At 51.0% G+C, this 14,375-nt stretch overlaps 1 protein-coding gene across 2 annotated transcripts in view; it reads right to left on the reverse strand.

Moving 5' to 3' along the window:
* Positions 1–14,375, reverse strand: part of AFF3 (AF4/FMR2 family member 3) — a 459,937-nt gene that overhangs the window by 42,300 nt on the left and 403,262 nt on the right. For both annotated transcript variants that reach the window (XM_045587244.1, XM_045587243.1), the window contains 2 exons: positions 6,190–7,290; positions 12–136 (listed from right to left, as the gene is read on the reverse strand). In XM_045587244.1, the coding sequence (XP_045443200.1) occupies positions 12–136; positions 6,190–7,290 (1,226 nt within the window). The remainder of the gene's footprint in view (positions 1–11; positions 137–6,189; positions 7,291–14,375) is intronic.

Raw genomic sequence — 14,375 nt, forward strand, 5'->3', positions numbered from 1 at the left:
GGGACACGCACCTGCTGACGTTCATGTTGCAGGGATTCGCGGACACAGTGTTGCTGGCAGAGGCGGCCAGGCGGGAAGAGCTCTCCTTCTCTCCTGGGGCCTTCTTGACCTCCCGGTAGTCGTCCTCGTTGTCACACTGCGTGCAAACAAGCAAAAACAATGAGCTGCGGCTGTGAAAGGACCATCTTGCTCACACACAGCACGGCCTCGGAGGCCCGCTCGCTGCCTCTCTGGAAGGCATCTGACCAGCCATGTGGTCCAAGCGCCCCGGACCTGGTCTGGGTTCCAGGCCAGCGCCTCGTCAAATGAGGAGGAAACGGGTCAGTTTTACTGCGGGAACTTCAGTGAGAGGGAAAGCCTGCATCCCGATAAAAACGCAGGACACACCACTGAATGGGGAAACGGCTCCGCCGTCAACAGAGACTGCCCTGGCCCAGCCTCGGCACCTCTCCTGGCATTTCTCGCTAACGGAACAGGGCACAGCAACCCATTCTCAGTGCCGGGAGGGCAGTGACTGGCTCGACCTTTTCTCCTGAAATTCACGGCTTTTATGCATTTCAAGCAAAAGCTGTCACCTCTTGGTGCCTCACTCCCAGTTCACAATGGCTCTCCCGTGCTATTGGAGAACCCTGGAGGCACCTTTTTGTAAAGCAGCACTTGGATTCAAGTATGTTTCCTTGGTTGCGTGTGACATTAGAGGTGTTTTAGGGTGCCATGCAAATGCGCCCTGTGTCATGTGCAGGGCCCTGGGCAGTGTTGTCCAGAAGACAGTTTTCTCTCTGGCTGGGACTGTCACAGCCTCTCGCACAAGGACCCCACTGGGACAGTGGAGGATCCCCAGCCCTTGGCTCTGGGCTCCAGCAGAGCTGGACTCTGCACTTTCGGCAGCCTGGTCTACAGGGTCCCATTTCCTGCACCCAGTACTGGGGTCTTAACACCCAGATGCTGAGTAAAGAGCACTGAGAAATGCTCTTCACCTTCTCAGTGTCTGCGTTTAATGATAATTTATCAGATTTCATGAGCTTGGTGTCAGGCTTGGCATAGTTTCATAAGTTAAAATTTAAAACGGTCATAAATAAAATTATTTAAATACAGAACATTATGGAATTTATATATTCTTACACATATTTGCATATGTCTTTCTGCACATCTCCTTCTCTATATCTATATATGCCTGTACAGCTATCTGTATTTCCAATCTATGTTTATCAATTTCTCTCTCTGTATATTTCTTATATATCTTTGTGTCTCTCTTACCCAAGCCCCCTCTCTTTCCATCATTCTATCCATGTATCCATCAATCCCCAGATGGTTAACTGACTGCTCAGTCAGTTGATCACCGAGGCCTGACTGATAAGTCAATCCAAAAGTGATGAGGAGGGCAGGATATCCAGAGGAAAACAGGAAGGCAGAGGGGGAGGGGAGAAGTGGGCTTCCCCATATTACTGAATTATACTGTCTGACCTGCACAGTGCCCTTGCATAGGTGTCACCATTTAGAAAGGAAGAAAGTGAAATAAAGAGGAGAGGCCACCAGACTAAGGTCACCCAGGAGGCAGTGAGGACTAAATAATTCGCTGGTTCAGCACAAAATGAAAATGTAGGGCTCCTGGTTAAAAAAGCAGGAAAAGGTCCTTATCATAAAGATTATTATTTTTTTATTTGACAACAAAAGAAAAATAAACAAGTGGGACTTCATCCAACTACAAAACTCTGCAAAGGCCAGGAAGCCATCAACAAAATGAGAAGGGAACGTACTGGGAGAAATGGGAGAAAGTGTTTGCACATCATACAGTATATCTGATACGGAGCCCACAACCCAAATAGATAAAGAAGTCACAGAACTCAACAGCAAAAACCCCAAAACAAACTATCTGATTAAAAAATGGGCAGAGGACCGGAATAGACATTTCTCCAGAGAGGACATACAGATGGCCAACAGATGTATGAAAAGGTGCTCATCATCGCTCATGACCAGAGAAGTGCGAACCAGAACCACAGAGAGAAATCAACTCACAGCTGTTAGCGTGGCGATGATAAGAAACAACAAGTGCTAGTGAGAACATTGGGAAAAGGGAGCCCTCCTACACTGTTGGTGGGAATGGAAATTTGTGTAGCTACTATGAAAAACAGTATGGTGGTCCCTAAAAAAATTAAAAATAGAATGTTATTCAGCTATCCCGTTTCTGGGTATTCATTTGAAAAAAATGAAAACACTAATTTAAAAAGATATGTACATTCCATGTTCACTACAGCATTATTTACAACAGCCAATATAGGAACAACCTACATATTCATCAATGGATAAATGGATAAAGAAACTGTATCTACATAATATCTATATAATATACACTGAGTGGCCAGATTATTATGATCTCTGAACGCATAATAATTTGGCCACTCAGTGCACATCCTATATAATAAAAGGCTAACATGCAGCCGAAACCAGTTTGGCTCAGTGGATAGAGCGTCTGTCTGTGGACTGAAAGGTCCCAGGTTCGATTCCGGTCAAGGGCATGTACATTGGTTGCGGGCACATCCCCAGTAGGGGATGTGCAGGAGGCAGCTGGTCGATGTTTCTCCCATCGATGTTTCTGACTCTCTTTCCCTCTCTCTTCCTCTCTGTAAAAAATCAATAAAATATATTTAAAAAAAAAGGCTAATATGCAAATTGTCCCCTCGACCAGGAGTTCAACCAGCAGGCAGGCTTGCCAACTGCTCATGTCCATGTTCCCTCCCCCTGGGCAGGCTGGCTGGACACCACCCATGCACAAATTCATGCACCAGGCCTCTAATATATATATTATATAATATATTATATAATATATTATATAATATATATATTATATTATATATTATATAATACACACACACACACACACACACACACACACACTGAGTGGCCAGATTATGCATTCAGAGATCATAATAATCTGGCAACTCAGTGTATATTCACACACATATACACATGATACAAAAAATGGAATATTATTCAGCCATAAAGAAAATAAAATCTTGCCAAAATGAATGAATGTTATGATAAGTGAAATAAGTTAGACAGAAAAAACATAAATACTATATAATCTCGGTTCTATGTAAACACTACAAAATAACAAAACAAAAAAAAAACCCTAAATAAATCCCCAAGCTTATGTGCCTAGAGAACAGACTGGTGGTTGTTGAGGGGCCTGGGGGGTTTTGGGGGAGAGTGGATGAATACATGAAGGGGATCAAAATGTACAAACTTCCATTTACATAATAAAGAAGTCCCGGGGTGTAACATACAGCATGGAGACTGTAGCTGATAATACTGTATTGCATAAGTGAAAGCAGACAGGAGAGTAGCACTTGGAAGTTCTCATCAGGAGAAATGAAATTTGTAATTATGCATTGATGATGGATGTTAATTGGACTTATTGGACTTATTGTGGTGACCATTTTGCAATATACACTACAAATATAGCATCATCACACTGTATACTAGAAACTAATACAATGTTTTATCAATTATACCGCAATTGTTTTTAAAGCAGGAGGAGTAATTAGAAAGTACTAAAGGAGAAAACATTTCCTTTCTCTCAGTGTCTCCTGATCTGCCATGGTGGCGATTACTTGAGACCTTCCCTGAGGTGTTGGCATGCTTGGGAGGGGGAGTGTAGACTCTCTGGTGCCCAGGGTCCTGTCCGGTGACTGGGCGCACACACGCAGCCCACCAGCAAAGGATTCCCACTGCCCACCAGTGGCGGGCCTGCCTGGTGAGGGTAGGAAGTCCAGTGGGCATTTCCCTTTCCCTGGTTCCCACAACCCAAGGAATCCGGCAACCCTTAGGGAATGCAGTCTCCTTTCTGGGAATTCTCAGAATAGGATAGGTCTTCTCTGGACCACACATGCTCTATTGTCCTATCATACTTCACTTACAGAGCACAAATTCAAAGAGAAAATGGAGAATATGAAGACGGCAACCACCAGCATTAAGCCCCAAGCCCAAGCCCTTCTGAGCAGGGAAAGTTCAGCACAAATCCAAGCCTGCCTTCTATTGGGAGACCTGACCAGACAGCCTAGGCTCACTCCTCCTCTGCCCCTTACCACCTCGGGAACCTAGGCAGATTGCTGTAATCTCCTGAGCCTCAGTTTCCTCATCTGGAAAATGGGCATGACAATGATATTTGCCTCATAAAGTTATAGGACTCAACGGTTTAATTTACACCAAGTGCTGCATCCCTCATGAGGATATGCATATGTGTCAACTGCTGTTAATGATTTTGTCCTAACTTTGGAACTATCCATGATTACTGCAACCTTTGGTTTGTTACCCATTGTGTTTTTCACTGTGGTCCAAGTTACTTTTGAAGACACAGTAACAGGAGGGAACAATAATCTTCAAAATTGGCTTTAATTTACAACTAGGTTACTTCCAGGCTGAAAAATCTTTGAAAACTGCTGAGCATTTGGGTCAGCTTCCAGATGTGTTTCCAGCTTCCCTGTCCTTTCTCGCGCCTGCGCTTCCTGGTTTCCCTTCCCCTCTTTTGGTGCCTCTTCATCCCTGACCCTCTAATGGCAGTCACATGCCACATAATGACATTTCAGCCAATGATGGACTGTCTGTATGATAGTGGTCCCATAAGACTGTGATGGAGCCCGGCTGGTATGGCTCAGTGGTTGGAGCGTCACCCTATGCACCAAGAGGTTGCTGGTTTGATTCCTGGTCAGGGCACATGCCTGGTTGTGGGTTCGATCCCCAGTAGGGGGCGTGCAGGAGGCAGCAGATCAATGTTTCTCTCTCTCTTCCCCTCTCTCTCAAATCAATAAAAATGTCTTAAATTTTTTTCTTAAAGATCATAATGGGCTGAAACATTCCTATTGCTTAGTGATGCCGAAGTCATCCTCACATCACAGTGCCAGGCACCACTCACGTGTTTGCTGTGAGGAGGTGCAAACCAGGCTGCTGCTCTGCCCGCCGTATGACGGTGCAGCACATACAATATGCACAGCCTGCAATACATACCTGATAATGGTAACACACAACTATGTTAGTGATCTGTGTATTTTATCGTTTTTTTGTGTATTCCTGCTACTTACTAAATTTTTTTCTCTACAATAGTATGCCTTCCTATGTTAGCAGCAGCCTCCTACGTCTCCTGTTCGCCTGCGCAGCTCGGAGGCGCGCAGCTCCTTGCGGTAGCTGCCTCTTTCCTCTTGTGCTTGCTTTAATGTCGTGCTGTTTTCTACAGTAACAAGCTCTGCAGGCTGGTAGCCCAGAGCAGTGGCCTGTCCGTTACGGCCTGGGTGAGTAGGAGGTCAGACCATCTAGGTTTGTGTCACTGCACTCTGTGAGGTTTGATCAAAAACAAAATTACCAGCCATGCATTTCTCAGAGCAAATCCCAGTCTTTAGAGGGCACAGGACCATACTCAAATCCCTCCTTCTTGGGGCGCTGTCCCCGCCCCGCTCCACCAACAAGCTCCCATCAACACGCTGAGGCCGTGCTCCTCCCACAGGGCCGTCCTCCAACGCCTGGCTTCATGCACTGCTCTTCAGGCTTCCCCGTCACAGCCTTACATTTGCCGGCTCCTTAGTCGGTGAGTGACCTCACTGTAGATGCCACTGCACCCCTCCCAGCAAGGAATGGGGTTCACCGCGAGGTTAGCTTTCCACAGGCCCAGCTCGCCTCGCACACACCTGATAAAGACTTCAACAGGCAGTGGACAGGGCTTTGCTACCAGAGCTGCAACAGCGGTGCTCCTGCCTGGGTGCTGAAGGGTTTACCTGGATGACTATGCCAGCCACTTACAGTAGCATCAGGCATGTGTCAGTGCTGTGTGAATGTTTGCTCTGTGAGACTCAGAGACTGCTGCTGCCTCCCATCCCGGACCAGCAGCTGCGTGTGCTCTGTCACCCCACCCACAGCCCTCCTCCCCCAGCCCGCAGCCCTCCTCCCCAGCCCCGCAGCCCTCCTCCCCCAGCCCTGCAGCCCTCCTCCCCCAGCCCTGCAGCCCTCCTCCCCCAGCCCCGCAGCCCGCAGCCCTCCTCCCCAGCCCCGCAGCCCTCCTCCCCCAGCCCCGCAGCCCGCAGCCCCCCTCCCCCAGCCCCGCAGCCCTACTCCCCCAGCCCCGCAGCCCTCCTCCCCCAGCCCGCAGCCCTCCTCCCCCAGCCCGCAGCCCTCCTCCCCCAGCCCGCAGCCCATGCCTACCTTGCGTTTCCTCTTGGATTTGGGCAAAGCCTTCTCTACAGGGGTGTCGGCCGGGTGGCTCGGAGGTGCGCTCTCTGCCTCCTTGGCCGCGGGCGCGCTCAGGGCCCCCGCCTCCTGGGGCAGGTGCTCTGGGATCCTGGACAGGAGCGCCAGGTCGATTTTGACCCAGAGAGACCTGACCTCGTCACTGTCCTTCAGCGGGGAGAGGAGCTCGTTGCGGCCGAAGGGGACCAGCGTGTAGAACTGCTCCTCCAGCTCCTTGGCGATGTCGCTGGTGGTCCTGGCGTTGATGGAGCCCACGGGTGCGCGGGGCCCGCCGCCAATGCCGCCCGCCGCCTCCTTGAGCCGCTGGTCACTGGCAGGGGCGGCGGCCGCGGCCTGCGCTTTGGCCAGAGGGTACTCCTCCTGCTCCGACTCCAGGTCCGAGTCCGAGGAGGAGGAGGACGATGAGGACTCTGTCTCGATGAACTCCTTGGATTTGGGGACGATCCTGCTCAGCCCCCGCGTGCGGCGCTTCTCGCAGGGGACGGAGGCGGCGGCGCGCAGCTCCTTGCGGTGGCTGGTCCTGCTGCTGGCGCAGGGCCTGGCTTTGGGGGGCTCCGGAGGGACGGGGGGGATGGCTGCGGGCGCCCCCAGCGCCTCCGCGGGCTCCTCCGGCCGCTGGCAGCTGGCGGGCTCCCCGGCGGAGGCCCGCTCGGTGCGCCTGGGGGGCTTCTTGCCCGCGGACCTCCGCGTGGGGGCGGGCGGCTCCGGGGGCGCCCCGGCGGGGGCTGGCGGCGGGGCGGCTGCGGTCACTGCCACGGCCACGGCCACGGCCGCGGGCGGGGACTTCTGCTTCACGCCCTTGGTCCCCGGGGCCTTGTTGGCTGTCCTTGGCCTCTGCTCTTCCTTGCAGGCGCTCTTGGCGTCCTTCTCCCTCAGGCCGGCCTGGCACCCGTCGGGGAGCTTCCCGCCGTCCTGGGCCGGGTCCTTCCCGGGGGCGTAGTACTGGCCGCCCTCCAGGCCGTGGCTCTCATTCTGGACCAGAATGGGCGGCTTGTGCGGGTTCACTTTGTTCAGCCATTTGTCCAGCTGCCACTTGTTAGAGGAAGCAGGCTCGGCCTGAAAGCAACAAACAAAACACCCTTCGTTACAGACCTGCTGCTTCACCTTCACCTACTCCTCCAGGGTCTGGGCAGAAAGCGGATGGGGCGGGAGGAGGGGAGGGCAGGGGCGTGGCGTGTGGGGCAGCGCTCAGTTGGCACCTGGATGCAGGGGGGCGTTCCATTCCTGTCCCAGGTCGCTTAAATGTCAGTACTTTGAAGCCATTAGAAAAAATTTAGGGATAGCACTGTGCTTCATTAGAACCCATTTCCAACACCTTTGTGTGCTATTCAATGGATAGCTTTTATAATTATAACATACACGCATACATGCTTACACGAGATTCTGTGGCAGTTAACTGGGGAGCGGTCTGGGGGCCGTGTTAAAGCGCTCAGTTTCTGTAAGACTGGCATCCTGGGGCCATGGGAAGAGGGGGGCATGGGGAGGCTATGGTCCCAGAGAAGGGACGTGGAGTCCATGCAGGAAGGCAGGCCGGGCAGGTACCGGCAGCGGCAGTCACTGCGGGCACACGGTTTGGCTAGAGGCATAGCTCCCCCACTGAGCAGCCGCCTGTGTCCCTGAGCTCTGGCGCTAGACCTGGTTAATCCACCCTTAACCTGCTCCCACCCACTTTGTTTCAGACGTGAAAGTGACCATGGGAAGTATTTCCTGTGAGCCATTAGTTCAGAGCAAATCATGGGTATTCTAGGTTTCAACAGTAAACTCTGCCCCGGGCACAGAGCACCTAGGCCCTAGGGCTGTGGTCAGCAAACTGCGGCTCTTTGGCCCCTTCATAGCCTGGGTGAGTCTATTTTGAAGAAGTGGCGTTAGAAGAAGCTTAAGTTTAAAAAATTTGGCTCTCAAAAGAAATTTAAATTGTTGTACTGTTGATATTTGGCTCTGTTGACACTGCCCTAGGGGAAGGCCTTAGTTCTCTGTCCCATAAAAAGGTTAAGAGCCGAGGACATGCTTGATCGGTTGCTTTCTAATAAAGCCCATTGACCCATCATCTGTGACGATTAATGGGAAGGAGGTATATTGGTAAGAGTAGAACTAACCAGAGTGTTTGCAGTTTGTGACCATACATGAAAAGGAGAAGATATTTGGGTTAGGTGACATCTTTTTCCTTCCCACAGCGCCCCAGCCTCTGATCATGGCGTCTGCTGTCTCAGGGGAGACCAGAGACCGGCCCAGAATAAAGACGGCACTGCTGGCCTTTTGAACATGGCTGGTTCAAGTCCACAGCAAGTCAGCCTCCCTCGGAGGAGAAACACATTTCCCTTAACACAAGAATTTCAAAAGTTGTTTTCACATATCAAGATTTGTTTTCAACAGTGGGCTCCAGCTGAGGAAGAACCCTTAAGGAGCGTGAAGGGAAGGAGGGGCCTGGTGTCTGGGGGAGTCGGGGTCGTAGCTCAGGAAGCTGGGAGCTTCTGAGGGGCCAGGGGCCCGGAGCCAAGGCGAGGGACTCAGAGCATGGGAACCAGGCACTGAGCGAGGCAGGGACCAGGCACATCCTGCTGCTTCTTCCCAAACAGATGAGACCGCTGCACCTCAGGGACCCTGCAGCGGTGCCCAGTGGCCCAGCGTGGGCGTCCGAGGCCTTTGCCCTGGGCCGTTGGTGGCAAGGCTTCCCCCAAGGATACAGGTGTGGGAGGCGAAACCCTCATGGCCCTGATTGGGGTGCCTGGTCTTCGCTTTGTTTTCATGCACCAAAAGCAAGCACAAAAGAACACAAACATCCTTCTGGAGGCCCCGAGTTGTGACACGGCAATTCCGACCTTGCTTCACGTGGCTTCTGGGAGAGGAGCCCACAGAATGCCGGGGCACACCCGTGCACACTCACTGCCCTGCAGCGCGCCCCTCGGGGGGCGGCAGGCACGGGCAGCTGCTCCACAAGGGGGAGCGGTCCCCTGAGACCAGCTGAGTGTGGCTGAGAGCTAAGTGGGTGGCAAACAATTTATGGCTCCTGGTAAGGTCTCCTCCCACCCCGCTGCTCTCACCGTGTGGCCACTGACAGGTCAGTGACTTGTTCGTCTCCGCTTCCCCAGGCCCAGGTCGGTAAACTCATTAGTCACCAGAGTCTAATATCTACAGCACAACGATTGAAATTCCTCTTGAGAGCCCAATTTTTTTAACTTAAACTTCTTCTAATGCCACTTCTTCAAAATAGACTGGTCCAAGCCATGGTATTTTGTGGAAGAGCCACACTCAAGGGCCAAAGAGCTGCATGTGGCTCATGAGCCTCGGTTTGCAGACCTCTGTCCTAGATAAATGGGGCACAGGAGATAGGGATGCGGGCAGAGGGGCCTCTTGCAGAAGAGGGACACATTTTGGAAGGGGGAGCCAACACTATGGCAGAGCATGCCCCTCACGCTGCCTCTCTCTCCCCTTTCCCCCATCCTGAGCTGCCCACAGCTCACACCTCCCAGCACTCCCTGCCGGGCGCTCAGAGTGAGGGGGAGTTAGTCCATTTAATATGCGCCTGCTGCCTCATGTGCTTTGAGGTCATTTCCCCTTCCACTTCACAGGTGAAGAAATCGGTCTGAAGCACCGTTTACAACACACCACTACATCACGCTTCCTTCCTCAAGGACCTCCGCCTGCCTCTCAAAGGGAACCCAAATTTCTCGGGTTTGTGTTCAGGACTCCCATCACTTCACAGTTGTCCTTCGTTGCTGGAACGCCTACAGTGACCTCCCACTTCACATATGCCACCTGATTTAACCCACTCAGGTAAGATATGTCGCCGCTGATCTGTATGCAGATCAGAGAGGGTAAGTGACATGTCAAAGCTGCACAGCTACCAGGTACCCTGAGACTAAACACGTATCGCCTGTTCTCTCTCCGGCTGCCTTGCCTCATCTCCCATTCCCCCAGCAAGCTTCAAGAACGTGGAAGCTTTTGAGAAATGCAGGGTCTTCACCCTAAAACGAGAGTTAGGTCTGATTTTGGAGAACATCACTAACTCTCCAATAATACCTGTGCCTCCTGTTACCCTCAACTGCACGGCCTCCTGGCGCTCATGCTCCTTCCCTGCGCCCACGTGCCTTCAGCAAAGCCCGGCCCTCCCGCCGGCAGGAGCTGGTCTCCTGCAGCGTGTCCCTCGCAGCGTCTGTACCAGCTGGGAGGCAGGCTGCCGCGCTGCTCCTGAGAACAACGCACGCCGGCTGTCCCTCCATCCTACTCTCAGTCCTCCGAGCTGAGTGGCCATTCCGGGGGCAGGGCAGTTGTGGCCCGGGGAGCTGAGCGTGAAGACTTGGTGGTGTGAAGGTGGGACTCTGCGCACTGGCCTGCAGCCGGTATGGCCGCCTTCCTGAGCCGCCCCAGGGCTTCTGCCCCTGTTTTCTCTGCTTGCTCACTGCTTTCTGTTTTCAGCCCACGATTCTCTTCCCCAGTTGATTCCCCTCCCTGGTTGCTTCCCCTCTCCGGTTGATTCTCCTCCCGGATGAATCTTCACTCCCACTCATGCCTAAGCCTCCCCCGAGCACAGCAGTCCCTGCTCCATCGGACTCCTTCCTAGCACCCCCCCCCCCCCCCCCCGCCCTGCCATACACCCCACAGATTCCTCACCGGGGAGAAGCTAGTTCAATCAACGAATACCCGGCATCACATTTCTGCTGACTTTTAAGAACAACCCAGGGCGGCATGGCCCACAGGTGCCTGTAGTTCACAGAGTCCACGAGAAAGGTTTCCATGGGGAACGTGCAATGGAAACCAGCTTCCATGAGCAATACCGCGGGCTGGGTGGAGCCCTGGGGTAAATGATGGTTAAGGACAATCCTGGCCTTCCTGTGCCTGTGTGGCAGGGGCTGGGAGCTCTGTGTCGGGTGCAGTCTGCTCGCTGAGGGGGGAGTCACGGTCCCCGGGACAGCTCGGACATGAAAGGGAGCATCGTGCCAGAAAAGAAGATGAAACTCAAGTGTCACAAATTAGACTGAGAACTCTCGGCGACCATCAGGCCCCAGGGAGGGCACTGCACGGCGGCTGGTGTTTGCAGTGACCCCTCTGCGCCAGCGTGCGGACCAGGCGTATGATGGTAAGGCTGTTCAATGCAGTGTCTCTACAAGCAGGCCGTGGAGGGCAGTGCAGAGGGAACTCAGCTGCGCTCCCTGGGTGCCGGCGCTGGCCGCTGACCGGAGAATGGGGGCCCTTGAAATGTCATGAGGGCCTCCTCTCCCCTCCACACGCCAGGCTGTTACAGGGGGCAAGAGAGGGAGTGAGGGTCAGAAACAGTTTGCTTCTAAGCAGCAGAAACAGCCTGCACAGTGGAATGGGAGGTGTGGCTCCCTTGTCATGGGGGTTCAGGGAGCCGAGCCCATGCTCTCCACAAGGTGACCTGGGCCGGCTCAGCCCGAGGGCAACAGTGACGCCGTGGAGGGTCAGGCCCATGCTGCTACTTCTCTTTGCAATTTTCATTCGTGAAATTTGCTTTATTTCTAAAGGGCATGTGTATTAATCTTGGGGAGAATGTTAAAAGCAACCTTACTTTTATTCCCACTAAGACATCCTTTTCAGCAGAAAGAAGCGATGTGCAGGTGACTAACCCACTCTTGCCACTTCCACATCCTCTCTGCACCCAGAAGAAAGGCGCTGCAAACTGTGTGTGGCTCCAGGCAGCTTGGCTCCGTGCCTGCTCCGCAGAGCGCCCTCTCCAGAGCCAAGGCCTCTGAGAGCTGCTGGGAGAAACGACAAGAGCTTCCTTTCCTCACTACGGGGTTTAAGCCTGTGATCATCTCAGGGACATTCAGAAAGAACTTGCTTAAAGTGCCGAAGAACTCACTTGGAAAACTACAGGACATTGAAAAAAGAGATAGAGGAAGACATAACCAAATGGAAGAACATACCATGTTCATGGATTGGTAGAATCAGCATCATTAAAATGTCCATACTACCCGAAGCATCTACAGATTCAATGCAATCCCCATTAAAATACCAATGGCATATTTCAAAAATCTAGAACAAACTCTCCAAAAATTCATCTGAAATAAAAAAGACCCTGAAGAGCCACATCAATCTTGAGAAAGAAAAGCAAAGTTGAAGAGATCACAATACCAGATGTCAAGATATATTACCAAGCCACGGTTCTCAAAACTGCCTGGTACTGGCACAAGAACAGACATATAGACCAATGGAACAGAACCCAGAACCCCCAAATTGACCTAAGTCATTATGCTCCATTAATTTTTGACAAAGGAGGCAAGAGCATACAATGGAGTCGAAATAGTGTCTTCAATAAATGGTGCTGGGAAATTTGGTCTGACACATGCAAAAAAATGAAACTAGATCACCAACTTACACCATACATAAAAAAAACAAATTCAAAATGGTTAAAGGACTTAAATGTAAGATGGGAAACCATAAAAATCTTAGATGACTCCATTAGCAGCAAAATCTTAGACATACGTTGTAGCAATATCTTTACTGATACTGCTTCTAGGGCAATAGAGACTAAGGAGAAAATAAACAAATTGGACTACATCAAAATAAAAAGCTTCTGCTCAGCAAAAGAAACCATCAACAAAACAAGAAAGCCCACTGCTTGGGAGAACATATTTGCCAATGTTATTCCAGATAAGGGTTTAATCTCCAAAACTTATAGAGAACTCATACAACTTAACAAAAGGAAGATAAACTATTCCATAAAAAAAGGGCAAAGGACCTAAATAGACACTTTTCAAAAGAGGACATACAGAAGGCTGAGAGACATATGAAAACATGTTCAAAGTCACTAATCATCCGAGAGATGCAAAAAAACAATGAGATACCATCTGACACCTGTCAGAATGATCAGCTATGATCAACAAATCAACAAACGACAAGTGCTGGGGAGGATGCAGAGAAAAAGGAACCCTCATGCACTGCTGGTGGGAATGCAGACTGGTGCAGCCACTGTGGGAAACAGCATGAAGTTTCCTCAAAGAAATTAAAAATAGAACTCCCATTTGACCCAGTGATACGACTTCTGGACTATATCCCAAGAAACCGGAAACACCAATCAGAAAGAACATATGCACCCCTATGTTCATAGCAGCACCATTTACAACAATTAAGATTTGGAAACAGCCTAAATGCCCATTAGCAGATGAGTGAATAGAAAGACTGTGGTACATCTACACAATGGAATACTATGTTGCTATAAAAAGAAGGAGCTTTTACCATTTGCAACAGCATGGATGGAACTGGAGAGCATTATGGTAAGCGAAATGAGCCAGTCAGAGAAAGATAAATATCACATGATCTCACTCATATAATGAACAGCATAAACTGATAAACAAAAATAGATCCAGAGACAAATGGCAGGGCAGGGGCGTTAGAGATCAACCGAAGGACTTGTATGCATGCATATTAGCATAGCCAATGGACACAGACACTGGGGTGATGGGGGCTTGCCCTTGGGGGTTAGTGTGGCAGGGGGCTGGGGGAGGTCAATTGGGAGAAAAAAGGAGACATAAGTAAAACTTTAGACAATAAAAAAAAAAAGTGGCTAAGAACTGCAGTTCTAGGCTGGCTTCAGCCTCACCAATGAGAATGAGATGCAACTGCTCATGGGGTTAAGCTTCACAGTCAGAGAAGAGCCGGGACAGGGGTCCTCCCAGACACTAATGCTTTTTACCCGCTCCACCCCTCCTTGGCTCCTGTGCCGTCCTGGACCCGTTGTTTCTTAGAGCTGCCACGCTCCTGCAGTTTCTCAATGAATTATGGCACAGCGTTGGCTTTGAAGAAGCCTGTCTAACGCCTTTACTTTATTGAACTCCTGTATTGTTTTGTCTCATATTACTCCCATTAGCAGCCCGGCTCTGTGAAGACAGGAACATGCTGGATAATTGCTGTATCCCAGGGCCAAGCACCAGGTCGGGGGCACGTGCTTGATAAGTATTTGTTGGATAAAAATGGAATGAGTGAATGAATCAAATTATAAAGAAGGAATAATAATTTAGTTTTGGGGAAAAGTCAGGGTTATATGAGCCTGTGTCTTTTATAGGTTACTGTTGTTAAGAGCTTTCCTTTATATGGAGGCCGGGCAGGTGTGTGGGTGGGTTTCGGGGAGCAGGAGGTAAGCTTCATGGGAAGGAGAGGAAGTGCAGGACAGAGGGCTTATT

This window comes from Pipistrellus kuhlii, unplaced genomic scaffold (assembly GCF_014108245.1).
Source record: "Pipistrellus kuhlii isolate mPipKuh1 unplaced genomic scaffold, mPipKuh1.p scaffold_m20_p_27, whole genome shotgun sequence".
Classification (NCBI taxonomy): domain Eukaryota; kingdom Metazoa; phylum Chordata; class Mammalia; order Chiroptera; family Vespertilionidae; genus Pipistrellus; species Pipistrellus kuhlii.